This window comes from Cyanistes caeruleus, chromosome 17 (genome assembly GCF_971803275.1).
Source record: "Cyanistes caeruleus chromosome 17, bCyaCae1.hap1.1, whole genome shotgun sequence".
In the NCBI taxonomy this organism is placed as follows: Eukaryota; Metazoa; Chordata; class Aves; order Passeriformes; family Paridae; genus Cyanistes; species Cyanistes caeruleus.
In genome coordinates, this window is record NC_141717.1 from 15,250,294 (window position 1) to 15,263,692 (window position 13,399).

Sequence of the window (13,399 nt, forward strand, 5' to 3'; positions counted from 1 at the left end):
GTGTTGGAGCAGACGCAGCTCCAAGGCTGTGGAGGGAGCTGAGCTGGGAAGAAGTGACAGCACCTAAAAGTGACATTTCTCCTAAAAACTGTGACGTTGCACCTAAAAAATGTGAATTTTCACCTGAAAGTGGTGACATTTCTCCTAAAAATTGTGACACTGCACCTGAAAATGGTGACATTTCACCTGAAAATGGTGGATTTAAGGGATTTTCCTAAAGTCTGGAGGGGGAATGTCCTCCCCAGCTCCAGAGGGAGCTGTCCCTGCCTTACCTGGGGACTGCAGGGTCACCTGTGCAGCACCAAGGACCCTCCTCATCCACTAATTGCTTACATTTCTAATTAATTGCTTACATTTCTAATTAATTACTTTTATTTCTAATTAACTCTTTCAAATTGCTTCACTTATTCCCAGTGCAGTGAACAGAAATCCACTCTCAGTGTATTTAAGGAACGTTTCCACCCCTCCAGCCCAAACACTTCGCTGCTGCTGGAGGCTGAGCCTGGATTTCCCTAAAAACCCTCTGGAATTGGGGACTGAACATTCCTGGAATGGCACAAACAGGAGGGACCTGGGAAGAAGGGCTCAGCCTGGAGAAAATGGGGATCGTTTTGTCCTTCCCTACAAACCCCACATCCTTAATTTTAATTTTTAATCCTTAAAGGGTCCTTTCACCCCCGCCTGTTCCGTCCCAGCCTCTCGCTGCTGCCGCTCCTCCTCCTCCTGCTGCTTTCCCGGCTTTTCATTCCCAACTTCCCGACTCTCCCAGGGAACGGGGAAGAGCCACAAAATCCGGGGGGACAGCACAGAGGGAAGGGGATCAGGGAAAGGATCAGGGAAGGGATCGGGGAAAGGATCAGGGAAGGGATCAGGGAAAGGATCAGGGAAGGGATCCGGAAAGGATCCGGGAAAGGACCGGGGAAGGGATCAGGGAAGGGATGAGGGAAAGGATGCGGGAAAAGGTCAGGGAAGGGATCGGGGCAGGGATACGGAAAAGAAACGGATCAGGGATGCGAGCAGGGATTTGGGGCTGTCCCGCATCCATCCCTGGAGCCCTCGGGGGGACCGGGATAACCCCAGTTCCAGAGCCCTGGGGGTACCGGGATAACCCCAGTTCCAGAGCCCTCGGGGTACCGGGATAACCCAAATTCCAGAGCCCTGGGGGTACCGGGATAACCCCAGTTCCAGAGCCCTGGGGGGACCGGGATGTGGCTCCATCCAGCGGAGCCCAATCCCCCGGGAGCGGCGGGGGGAGGACGCTCCCGTTATCCGGCTCCTGCCGCACCAGCCGTGCATTACCAGATTATCCCGAGCGTTTGGGATCTCCGGGAGCCAGGGAAGCGCTCGCGGGAGGAGCACAAGGCTGCAGACGCGGCCCCATTTCTCTGCTGCCGGCATTCCCAAGCCAGGTGGGAGCGGGACGCGCCGGGAATGCGGCGGGAGCGGGGAAGGGGCTGATCCCGCTCCCGGCTGGAGTTCCGGGGGATGCCGGGGCTGGCACGGAGCCGTGCCCGGGGGAGGATTTCACCTTCCTGCCCTTTCTCCGGGAGCCCTGGCGTGGGGCAGGGGACATCAGCAGGTTTGGGTGGCACGGGGGCCGCTCCGCTGTGGGCACTGCTTGAGCCCACTCAGCTCCCTGCCTCAGTTTCCCCATCGCGCCCGTGCTCCCGCAGGGTTCCTGCTGGGGTCGGTGGGGTGGGGGGTACAGAGGGGTTTGCTTTGCTCCCCACATCTCTGCTGGCCTCCCCCCAACCCTGAGCCATTTCCAGCACTCTTTAGGCAACCCCAAATCCCTCCCGCTCCCTTCGGAGCCGTGGCCAGGCAGGAAAAGGACAAAACCCCCTTCCCAAAGAGCCTCTGGCTGCTCTTTGCTGCTCCCCACCCAAATTTCAGTCAAATCTGCCTCAGTCCCTGAGTTTTGCATGAGAGGGGCGCTTTGCCTCAACCAAAACATTCCAAAAGCTCCTGGAGCCCTTGGCTGCTCCGCTCTGGGCTTGGAAACCTCCCCGGGAGCCTGGGACGTGCTGTCCCCATCCTGAGGGAGCCTCTGGGGGGAAATTGAGGGATCAGGGCAGGACAAGGCACCAAAATCCCCATTCCCAGCCCAACGGAGCCCTCGGAGAGCGCGATGGACGAGTGGGATCTCCCACAATGGAAAAAAGAGGTGGAAAGCCTCAAGTACCAGCTGGCCTACAAGAGGGAGATGTCCTCCAAGACCATACCTGAGTGAGTGGGGGCTTCCCTTCCCCTTCCCCGGGGTTCCCAGATGAGATTTTTCCCTTTCAGGATCTCCAAGCCCCATGGGCAGAACCCCCTCGGTGTCTCCCAGCCCTTTCCAGCTGCCCAGGCTCTGCTGCTCCTGGGCTGTGGTGGCACCACGGCACCTCCTGGCCCCTGGGAGCCCCCCAGGGTGCAGATCCCCCCCTTTTCCAGAGCTTTCCAAAGCTCAAAATACTGGAAATTACGGATGGTTCTGTTCCCTCCCTGCTTTGTGGCAGAGCTGGGGACACCTCCGTGTCCCCACAGTGGATCAGGGGCATCCCAGGATCCCCTGGATTTACCCCAGACCCCCCAAAATCCCCAATTTTGCTGGCCTGGGGCTGTGCCCACCCTCCCTCCCCTCTCTGCAGGTTCGTGAAGTGGATCGAGGACGGAATTCCCGAAGATCCCTTCCTGAACCCGGAGCTGATGAAGAACAACCCCTGGGTGGAGAAAGGCAAATGCATCCTCCTCTGAGGGTCCCCCCTGCAGGATGGAGCTTCCATTCCTCAGCTCCAGCTTGAGAAGCTGAAGGAAAAGCCTGCCCTCACCTCCTTTCTTCTCTTGTAGCTGTAGAAGGGGTTTTAGAAATGGGGTGAAATCCCCCAGAATTGGCAGCAAAAGCTTCCCCAGGGCTCTGCTGCAGCTTCATCTCACATTTCTGCCACCCAAAAACGGGGCAGATCTTGCACCTTATAAATGAGCTTTTTATAAAAAACCCCATTTTTAGTGATTTTAGATGCTTTTGTACACTGTAGGACATCATTTCGCAGCAGAGCAGGCAGAACTCGAGGTTTATGACTGGAATAAACAGAGCAACACTCCCCTGCTGATTTTTGTAGATCCATTTTATTTCTCTTTTTAAACAAAATAAAAAACTACTACGCCAAGATCACAGCCACAAACCCCATCCATGGGTTAGAAAGCCAAAACCCAGCTGATCCCTCCAGCTCCAGAATTGCTGGCTCCCTCCCAGCCCTGCTAGAGCAGGTCCCTGATGTAAAGGTTCCTCCTGACGGCGTTGGAGAAGCCCTCGTTGAAGCGGAACCACACGTCGCTCTTCCCCACGGCTTTTCCCATCTGCAGCTCCAGGGATTCCTCCTTGGAAACCTGAGGGGCTGCAGGAGGAAAATCCACTTTAAAAACGTGAACCTTTAAAATGTTCAGCTGTGCCCTGGCTGGGGAGGGGGGGATTTAGGGAGGGTTTGAAGGGCAGGTGTTCCACACATCCCGGATGCTGCAACACCTCCAACACCCAAAATTCCCTTTGGATGGGGCCAGAATCCATGGATTTGCCCACAGGATCTCCCTGCCAGCTGGGCTGGGCTCTGTTTGGCCCTGCTGCCACCCACCCATCTCTGAGGCCTCCCCATCCCTGTGTCACCCATCTCTGAGGCCACCCTGTCCCTGTGTCACCCACCTGGGGCCGGGGCCGCCTCTTTCCGCTGGACTGGCCTCCCGAAAAAATCCCTCTCGGGCTGTGGGAAGCAAAAAAGCAGGAATGGAGTTGGCTCTGGAGCAGCTGCTGCTCAGACAGGGACCAAAGCAGGGCAGGATCATCCCTGGGTGAGGCTCAGGCACCTCAAGGCTCTTCTGAGCAAAGCAGGAGCCAAATGCAAATGCTGTGGGAAGGATGCAAAGAGCATTCCAATTTAGGGAAAGGCAAAACCTCGGGTGGGGTTTTACACCCGGGAAAGGGCTGGCACAGAGGGGCAGTGCCAGGGAATGATCCTCTCTTGGAGCCCAGGGATTCCCAGGGTGCCATCATCCCAGAGCAGCTTTTCCAAGCTGATTTCCCACAGAGCCCAAATTCGGCTATTCCAGCCCAAATTCCCACAGCTCTTCCCTCCCCCAGCCCTGCAGACTTCCAGGGACACATCCAAAATGTCACCCAGATCCAATCCATCCCAATCCCAGCGATGCCTTCAGGGGACACACGGAGCTGGGCTGGGCTATTAAAGGAAACTGGACTGGAAAACCAAATTCCAGAGGAGCCAGGGAGTGTCTGGCAGGCCAGGGAGGAGCTGGTGGGAACTGGGGCAGGAATTGGGGCAGGAATTGGGGCAGGAATTGGGGCAGGAATTGAGGCTGACCTTGTCCTGCACCACTGCTCTCCTCAGGAGGTGCTCCAGGCGCTGCTGGTGGCTGGGGGTCTCCGCTGGCTCCGCATCCCCTCGCTCTTCCCCGAGGCCATTCCCGGGGTCCTGTGGGGAGCACAGAGCTGATCCAGGCTCCCCTCGGGGTGCCTGAGCATCTGTCACCCCCCTGTCCCCCATCCCACCTCTCCTGCCCGCTGCCAGGTGGGATTAAAACATCCCAAGGATTTTCCCATCATTTTCAGCCCCAGCTGAAGCTCCTTTCCCTGGGATTTCACATCCCAGGTAAACAAGGAGCCTTCAGAGATGTTTTTGAAGCTTCTCTTTGTCCCACACATCCCCCAGGAGCCTTTCTGCTGCTCCAAGGGGCTCCCAGGGATTAATTATCCCACTGGCAGCAGGGCAGGGCAAGCATCAGCTACACCCAGGATGTTTCTCCACCTTTTCCACCCCTTCCCATCTTTTCCTGCCTCCAGGAGAGTGAGCAGAGCCGTTTCTTCTCCTCCTGGGGGCTTTGGGACCTTTGGGAGTGCAGCAGCCAGGGAAGGGGAGGCAGGGAGAGCTCACCTCCCACACAGACAGGTACAAACACCAGTCAAAAATTCCCACCTAAAATAACATTCCCATCTCCTCACACCCCTGCCTGGAGAGTGGAAAGCTTCAAAGCTCGAATTCCCTCCAGAATTCCTGCAAAAAGCTGATCCCTCCAGCCCAGCTGTGCAGGGAAACAGCTGCAGCAGCCGGGGCTGGGGGGTTAATCCCGGATTTCCACTCGCACAGCCAAAGCCAGCTTTGGGAAAAACACATCCCTAAGGATTTCCTCCACATCCCCAGCCCTGGCAGCCCCTTGGCACTGCCCACCTGGCCCAGGTTCCGTTCTGCCCTCCTCATCTTCTCCAGCTCGATCTCCCTGGCGATGAGCTGCTTGGCCTGGTAGCTGAGCTGCCTGCGGGCCGGCAGCTCTGGGAAGCGGCACACGGCCTCCACGTTCCTGCAGCGCAGGAAAACAGGGAATCAACCCCCAAAATCACCCAGCTCTGCACCCCAGCACCTCCCAGCCCTGCACCCTGCGCGATTCCAGCCGCGCTTTCCCTCCCCGCCACGCGGGAATGGGAATGAGGGAGGGATTAGAGGGGTTTAATCCCGGCTTGGAAGCAAAAAGAGGAGATTGCAGCAGGTCTGTGCTGAACAGATTGCCCTGAAAAGCCCAGGGGCACAGCACAGCTCAACCTTCAGAGCCACCCCCGGGTGCCCCTCGGGACAGCTTTTATGGGAATCCAGCCAGGAACTGGAATTTGGGATCCTCAGAGCAGCTGGATTCTCAACAAGGCTGGAGCACCAGATCCGGGGTCAGGCCTGTTTCAGCATCCCCAGCACCGAGGAGCCACCAGTCCCTCTGCCAGCTCTGAATATTTCATATTTATCCACCATTTATCCACTATTTATTCATTATTTAGTCACTATTTATCCACTATTTAGTCACTATTTATCCCCTATTTATTTATTATTTATTCACTATTTATTCATTATTTATTCACTATTTATCCACTATTTATCCACTACTTATCCACCATTTATCCACCATTTTTGCACTATTTATTCATTATTTATTCAGTATTTATCCATTATTTAGTCACTATTTATTAACTACTTACCCACTATTTATTCACTATTTATCCACTCTTTATTCATTATTTATTCACTATTTACCCACTAGTTAGTTACTATTTATCCACCACTTATTCACTGTTTACCCACTATTTATTCATTATTTATCCACTATTTACCCACTACTTACCAACTATTTATTTACTATTTATTCATTATTTATCCACTATTTATCCACTATTCACACACTATTTATTTACTATTTGTTCATTATTTATTCACTATTTACCTACTACTTACCTACTATTTATTTACTATTTATTTATTATTTATCTACTATTTAGTCACTATTTACCCACTATTATTGCCCCTAAAATAAAAGGGGCAAAGCCCTGAGCCAGGTGGCTCTGCAGTCACTCAGAAATCTGCTGTCAAAACACTTTGAAACTTTTTAAAGTTTCAAAGGAAAAGCCCCAGGTTTTGCTGGTGACATCAGATTTGTTTGCCAGAGAGGGACACAAGTGCCAGGGTGGGTCAGGCCTGAATCCCATTGAAAACTCCAAGGAAGGGATGGGGCAAAGCCAAAAATCCCAACTCCTTCCTGAGAATCATCACAACAATCTTGGAATGGTTTGGGTTGGGAAGGATCTTAAAATCATCCAGCTGCAACCCTGACACCTTCCATTTGCTCCAGTCCCCATCCCTCCTGGCCTTGGGCACTTCCAGGGATCCAGAGAAGCTGCAGCTTCTCTGGGAATTCTATTCCAGGGCCTCCCCATCCTCCCAGGGAAGGATTTTGGGTCCCCCAGGCCGTTCCCAGCCCCGGCACTCACGGATCCAGCTTGAAGACGTACTGGCCCTCGGGCAGGCGCTCCTGCAGGTAGGTGAGGTTGTAGGTGAGCATGGTGCTGATGAGCTCAGCCAGCTGCTGCTTCTCCTTCAGGCTGTAGAGCTGCGTGTTCACCTGGCCAGGGGACAGCAGAGCTGGGAAACCCCAAACAGCCCAACCACAGCCTTTGTTTTGGGCGAGGAAGGACCCAGAGCGAGTTTAGCTCCCTCTCAGGAACACTCATCCTTCCCAGAGCAGGGACAGACCCTCTCCTGGGTGTGGGGGGGACTCTGAGAGCTCCCCAAAGCCCCAGGGATGGGGCCCAGGACCCCTCCCCACAGTTGGGCACCTCAGCTCCCTGTCCCCAGCTTCCCTCCAGCTCCCGCAGCAGCCACGGCCCCAAACCCGGCGCGGATTTGGGACGGACACGGGGGCAGGCTGGGGTTTGGGGAGGGGTCCCAGGCAGGGCTGCAGCAGGACCAGGGGCTGGGGACACTCACGGGCCGCAGTTTGGGGGCGATGATGTCCAGCAGCAGCCCCAGCACCTCCAGCACCAGCGCCCGCTGCCCCGTGCGGCTCCGCACGCCGGGCGCGATCCCCGACACCATGGACAGCACCACGTTCTGCATCTGGCTCAGCTTGGCCACGGCCTGGGGACAGCGCAGGGAGCCTCAGGCAGCTGTCCCCACTGTCCCCACTGTCCCCACGGCAGGGAGCTGGGCCAGGCTGGCAGCAGGCCCTGCTGGACTTGCCTCGGGCTGGCTGCTGGGATAAGCCAGCCGGGGGATGGAGGTGGCCGCAAAGAGCAGGTGGAAAGCCACGGGCAGGAAGGGCAGGTAGCGCAGCAGCTGGAAGTTCTGGGCCTGCAGCACAGCCTGGCCCAGCAGGTCGGAGAAGCCCAGCCACTCCAGGGCCAGGCACACGGAGCCCAGGCTGGAATCTCGCACCTTCATCTGCAGGAAGTTCTCAAACAGGCCCTGGGAGCGGGTGTGGGATCAGGTGGATCTCGCCTCGCTGGGGTTCTGAGCTTCCCACGGAGCTCAGCTCCAGCCCCCTCGGCTGCTCTCACCTGGGCCAGCTTCTCCTGCTCTCCCGAGGAGATGGAGAGGTGCAGGATGTGCTGGAAGCGCTGGGAGGAGGAATTGAAGCCCCCTGAGCCCCCGGGGCGGGGCAGGTCCTCATCCCCCAGCAGGAGCTGGGCTGGCAAAGAGGGATCCATTCCTATCCTGTGCCTGGGGGGAGCCCAGAGGGAAAAGCTGAGGTTTTCCCAGTGCTGGAGGAGCCAGCAAGGAATATTTGGATGCTTGGGAATTGGACTGGAGGCAATGCCAGTGCTGAATTACTGGGAGCTACAGGGAGTGGTAACAAAGCATCTGGGATGGCTTTAAACTGAGAAAGGAAAGGTTTAGAAGGAATATTGGGAAGGAATTTTGGGAAGGAATATTGGGAAGGAATATCCCTGGGAGGGTGGCAGGCCCTGGCACAGGTGCCCAGAGCAGCTGTGGCTGTCCCTGGATCCCTGGCAGTGTCCCAGGCCAGGCTGGACAGGGCTGGGAGCAGCCTGAGAGGGTGGGATGTGTCCCTGCCATGGCAGGGCTGCCACTGGGTGGGCTTTAAGGTCCTTCCAAGCCAAACCATTCCGGGATTCTGTGATGGACACAAATCCCCTCAAGAAGCTGCTCTCCAGGACCCTGCAGGCCATGGACTCACAGGACATTGCTCCCAGCCCCATCCAGCCTCCCTTGAACACTTCCAGGGATCCAGGGGCAGCCACAGCTTCTCTGGGAAATGGGAACACCACCCTCCAAGCACCCAACAGACCTAAAAAACCCTTCCTTCTACCTCTGGGGCCTGGGCAGCTGGAAGATCTCTTGCCAGATGGAGAAGAGCCCCTTGTTCTGGTCCTTCAGGCCAATCCTCATGGTCTGCACCATCTGCATGCTGAGCTCCTTCTGCCCTCGGCCGTGCAGGAACTGCGAGGGGGAGAGGGGAGGGAGGGCATGGGGATCCCCAAAGCCCTGGGACAAGCTGCACACACCCCCCTCGTCCTGCTCGAGTAGGGCTGGAAACACCCAGGGGACTGGGTGAAGTTTCGGGGATCTGCCCAGAAAGGACTTTTGTCCCCTCTGTCCCCATGTGAGCCTGGAGCTGCAGCAGGAGCGTGTCCCCAGAGCCATCCCCAGGGCCATGCCCGTGTGCTCATGGCCATGCCCATGTCCCCAGGGCCAGCCTTGTGTCCCCAGGGCCCTCCCCATATCCCCACAGCCATGCCCATGTCCCCGAGGCTCTCCCCACATCCCCGAGGCCATCCCAGTGTCCCCAAAGCCCTCTCCGTGTCCCCAAGGTCCCCCCTGTGTCCCCAAGATCCCCCCATGTCCCAAGGTCCCTCCCATGTCCCCAAGGTCCCTCCCATGTCCCCAAGGTCCCCCCATGTCCCCAAGGTCCCCCCATGTCCCCAGCACCTGCAGGGTGTTGATGCAGGAGCGGATGTCGCTGTCGGTTTTCTCGCACAGCGCCAGCAGCGCTCCCGTGTCCGCCCGCATTCCCTGCCGGAGCGCGATCTGCCGGAGCAGCCGGGGCTCAGCGCGGAGGGGACACCCGGCCAGGGGGACAGGGGGACAGGGAGACAGGGAGACAGGGGCACCCTGGGTGAGGCCAGACCTCGCTGAGCCGCTGGGCCAGCCGGGAGGGAGCGGTGCTGGGGAAGCTGAGCAGGAAGGATTGCTGCCGCAGCGGGCGCAGGGCGGGCACGTACCTGGGGGAGGGAAACACGGGGGGCTGAGAGAGCCCAGCAGGGAATTCTGTTCTCAATCCTGGAATTATTTCGGTTGGGAAAGATCTCCCAGAGTACTGAGTCCAACTGTCCCCCCAGCACTGCTGAGTCACCGTGAAATGATGTCCCCAAGTGCCACATCCACACAGATTTTAAATCCCACCGCTGCCCTGAGCAGTGTGCACTGATCTGACTGCCCTTTCCACAAAGGAATTTTCCCAAATATCCAACCTAAACTTTCCCATCTCCTCCTGTCCCTGTTCCCTGGGAGCAGAGCCTGACCCACCCTGGCTGTCCCCTTCTGTCAGGGAGTTCTGCAGAGACACAAATTCCCCCTGATCCCCATTTTCTCCAGGCTGAGCCCCTTTCCCAGCTCCCTCAGGAATTCTCCAGCTCCTTCCCATCTCCATTCCCTTCCCTGGCCACTCTCTAACCCCTCTTGTGAGGGGTCCAACACCAGGACTGGAAAAGCAGCACTGCAACAGCAGCCAGCTGCTGTGTGGGGTTGTGGGATGTCCCTGTCCCCACGGGCAGGTGACACTCACTGGTCATTGCAGATGCAGATGATGGGCCGGAGCAGGAGCCCCCCCTCGCGCCGCCGCCGCCCCGCCTCGCCGTCCTTCCGCTGGATGATGGCCAGCAGGACGTTGATGGAGGCCTGGGGGGAAAACGAGGATGGGAGGGACGGATTCTCGCTCGTGGGACAACGGAGGAGCCGTTAGGGGGGTAAGGTTTGGGGGCTGGCACCGAGGGGTGGCCCGGGCTCACCGCGGGCGCGCCGTCGATCTCGTCGATGATGAGGCAGTTGGGCCTCTCGTGGGAGCCCAGCACCGACCTCATCTGGGTGGCGGCTTCGATGCGGGTCCGGAACACCTCGGGGCTGCGGTCATCGCTGCCAGGGGACACGGGGACAGCTGAGCTTGGGCATGGGGACACGGCCAGCATCGCCCCCCGGGACAGCATCGCCTCCAGAACAGCACCGTCAGGTCCTGCATCACCCTCGGGACACTGTCACTGCCACCATCACCCTCGGGACACTGTCACTGCCACTGTCACCCCTGGGACACTGTCACTGCCACCATCGCCCCTGGGACAGCATCACCTCCTGAACATCCCCACCTCCAGGACACCATCATTCCCAGGACACCAACACCTCCAGAACAGCATCACCCCCTGGCCACCATCATCTCCAGCATCACTTCTGCCACAACACCATCTGCCCTCGTTTGTGGGCGTGGGACTCAGGGCTCACCTGGCACTGAGGGCACTCAGGGCTCACCTGGCACTCAGGGCTCACCTGGCACTGAGGGCACTCAGGGCTCACCCTGAGTCCTGGCACTGAGGGCACTCAGGGCTCACCTGGCACTCAGGGCTCACCTGGCACTGAGGGCCCTCAGGGCTCACCTGGCACTGAGGGCACTCAGGGCTCACCTGGCGTTCATCTCCACAGCGTTGTACCCCGCGTGCCTGGCGATGACGTGGGCCAGCGTGGTCTTGCCCAGGCCAGGGGGGCCGCAGAGCAGGGCCACCTGTGGCACAGAGGGGAGGTGACCCCTGGAGAGCTCCCTCCATGGAGGGGACAACGCTGCTCCTCGGCTGGTGGCAGCAGAGGGACCCACAGCCACGTCCCCTCCTGCTCACCTTGTATTTGGGTCTCTTGTGCTGGTCCAGCTCGGCCTCCAGCATCTCCTCGGTGAGCTGGACTTTAGTTTTCCATTTGTTGGGCTGCTCCTTGGGATGGCTGAGGGTGGGCTGAGCCGCAGGGCTGGGCTTGGGCTTCTTGCCAGCGCTGTCCTTGCCGAACACCACCGTGTCCCACAGCTTGAGCCACTTGAGCAGGCAGCGGTTGGTGTACTGCAGCAGGGGAGGGAAGCAGGGAAAACCCATGGAACACGGGTAAAATCCAGCTGAGGGCAGAGGAAGGCTCTCCTTCATGGAGGAGGCTGCTCAGGGTTCCACCTGGCATCTCCCTGGGACACGGTGGGAGCGCTTCCCTCCCCAGCTCAGCCCCCATCCCTCAGGGAAACCCTGGATAAGTCACATCAGCCCCATCCCTGCTCTGTCTTGGCTCAACTCAGCACTTCCCAGGCTCTCCCATTCCCTACAAAACCTGTAGGTTTGGGAACCTGCTCCCCCTTATCCCAGCACCTCACATCATCACTGAGCAGCTCAATGTAGCGCCGGGGTGTGAACTTGTCCACCCAGAGGCAGTGGGATTCAGATTCCTCCTCGGCTGCTGGATCTGTGTCCATGCTGGGATCCGGGCTCTCGGCGCTGGGCTCGCTCCCCAGGCAGCTGCAGGATGGAATTCATTTACCCCAAAGCACCCCAGGAGTCAGGGCAGGGCTGGGAATTCCACCCAGACTCCTCAAGCTGGGGGTGATGAGGGCAAAAAGGTTCTTCTGCTTGCAGGTCTCCCAAAAAGAGCAGCTGGGGGACAAATCCAGCAGAGTGTCAGGGATTGGGGAGGGATTTCATCCCCACATCTCACCTGTTTATGATCTCTGACAGCTGCTGGGAGGCCTCCAGAACCTGCCTGCGGCGCTTGAGCGCAGACACAGAGAGGGGTCAGAGCCAACAGCCAGCCCATGGCTGGAATTTGGGAGCCAGCCCCAGCAGAGGTGGCAGGGCCAGAAGGGAAGGTCAGGGAGATGTGGTACCTCCTCATCCACCTGCTCCTTCAGGTAGGAGAAGGGCACCCCCAGCAAGTGGAGGGGCCGGCGAGCGTTCCAGCCCAGGGAATCCGGGAGCTGCAAGGACACAGCACAACCAGCCCCCTCCTGAACCACCTGGAGGCCACAGAGGAGCAAAGCCGACCTTCAGATCCCTGCTCACCTCCAGCCCTGTCCTGCAGGGATCATCCCTCAGCACCAGGAAGACCCTGGTGCCCTGGCTGGATGTCACATTGATGTAATCCTCCAGGATGGGTGGTCTCCTCAGAACCCTCTTCTTTTCCAAGGGTGGTGTGGTCTGCAGGGCGACCATTCCACTCATCTCCAGCTGATTCGAGCTGGAAAACACCAAATTCCTTCAGCAGGGGAAGGGCCCTTTCCCTCTCTCCTGCTAAAAACGGGGTTCAGAGGGGCCGACCTGGCGTTGTGGGGAGCCAGAGGTGCCTCTGGGCCACCAGCCCAGGAGATATCCGGAGCCAACTCATCGTCTGCACCGAAATCGAGCTTCTTGACAGCTTCCAGGCGCTGCCGCTTGGGCTTCGGGGCTGGAGCACGGGGAGAGCATCACTCACGGAGCGCGGGACCCAGGGGATGCTCCAGCAGCCGGCACCGCTCGGCCCGGGGGAACAGGGCTCAGCAGCACCCGGGGAACCGGGCCAAACCTACTGCGGGCTTCGGAGGCTGGCGGGGACACGGCGGGGACACGGTCCCGGTGCCTCTTCTTGGCGTTGGTGGGAGAGTCCCCGGGGGGATCGGGCTCCTCCAGCAGCTGCCTCTTGTCGCGGAACTGCGAGGTTTTGGGACCGGCGGGTGGGGATGGCTCATCTGCAAGAGGGGTGCCGGTCACCGGAGGGGACCCGCGGCGTGGCGGGCACACGCGGGCGCGCAAAGCCCGCTCCCTCCCACCGCCGTCTCCCATCCCGGCGCCGCAGCAGCGCCCACCTCCAAGCTCGGCCAGCACCTCCAGCTCGGCGGCGAAGCGCTCGTAGAAGCCATCCTCGAGCCCATCCTCGAGCCCATCCTCGAGCCCAAACTCGGGCCCGGGCTCGGTGCCCGCCATGGGCCGCTCCCGCCGCGCCGCCGCCACCGGCCCCGCGCCCGCCGCGCTTCCGCCCGCGCGCGCCGCGGAGCCAGCGCTGATTGGGCGAGGCGCGCGAGAGCG

General features: G+C 59.0%; 2 protein-coding genes across 2 annotated transcripts; one reads left to right on the forward strand and one right to left on the reverse strand.

Moving 5' to 3' along the window:
• The first annotated feature begins 1,272 nt into the window (after positions 1 to 1,272).
• Positions 1,273 to 3,092, forward strand: GNG13 (G protein subunit gamma 13). The gene is made up of 3 exons (XM_086853868.1): positions 1,273 to 1,409; positions 2,104 to 2,226; positions 2,631 to 3,092. Exons 2-3 carry the CDS (start codon positions 2,129 to 2,131, stop codon positions 2,734 to 2,736), a joined length of 204 nt encoding a protein of 67 aa, XP_086709994.1. The 5' UTR covers positions 1,273 to 1,409; positions 2,104 to 2,128; the 3' UTR covers positions 2,737 to 3,092.
• On the reverse strand, positions 3,090 to 13,346 carry CHTF18 (chromosome transmission fidelity factor 18). The gene is made up of 22 exons (XM_086853856.1): positions 13,180 to 13,346; positions 12,904 to 13,062; positions 12,656 to 12,782; positions 12,401 to 12,575; positions 12,226 to 12,315; positions 12,057 to 12,109; positions 11,719 to 11,860; positions 11,207 to 11,419; positions 10,997 to 11,094; positions 10,334 to 10,457; positions 10,111 to 10,223; positions 9,454 to 9,547; positions 9,255 to 9,353; positions 8,635 to 8,765; positions 7,862 to 8,024; positions 7,545 to 7,769; positions 7,293 to 7,442; positions 6,797 to 6,927; positions 5,217 to 5,346; positions 4,353 to 4,463; positions 3,680 to 3,737; positions 3,090 to 3,377 (listed from the first exon to the last, which is right to left on the reverse strand). Exons 1-22 carry the CDS (start codon positions 13,295 to 13,297, stop codon positions 3,241 to 3,243), a joined length of 2,841 nt encoding a protein of 946 aa, XP_086709982.1. The 5' UTR covers positions 13,298 to 13,346; the 3' UTR covers positions 3,090 to 3,240.
• Between the last annotated feature and the right edge of the window lie 53 nt (positions 13,347 to 13,399).

Coding starts and splice junctions, on each gene's coding strand:
- GNG13 (XM_086853868.1), top strand. CDS start 2,129: ATGGACGAGTGGGATCTCCCACAATGGAAAAAAGAGGTGGAAAGCCTC. Junction 2,227..2,630: donor TCCTCCAAGACCATACCTGA/GTGAGTGGGGGC, acceptor CCCTCTCTGCAG/GTTCGTGAAGTGGATCGAGG.
- CHTF18 (XM_086853856.1), bottom strand. CDS start 13,297: ATGGCGGGCACCGAGCCCGGGCCCGAGTTTGGGCTCGAGGATGGGCTC. Junction 10,458..10,996: donor GCTGTGGAGATGAACGCCAG/GTGAGCCCTGAG, acceptor GTCCCCTGGCAG/CGATGACCGCAGCCCCGAGG. Junction 8,025..8,634: donor CAGCTGCCCAGGCCCCAGAG/GTAGAAGGAAGG, acceptor GGCTCCCCCCAG/GCACAGGATAGGAATGGATC.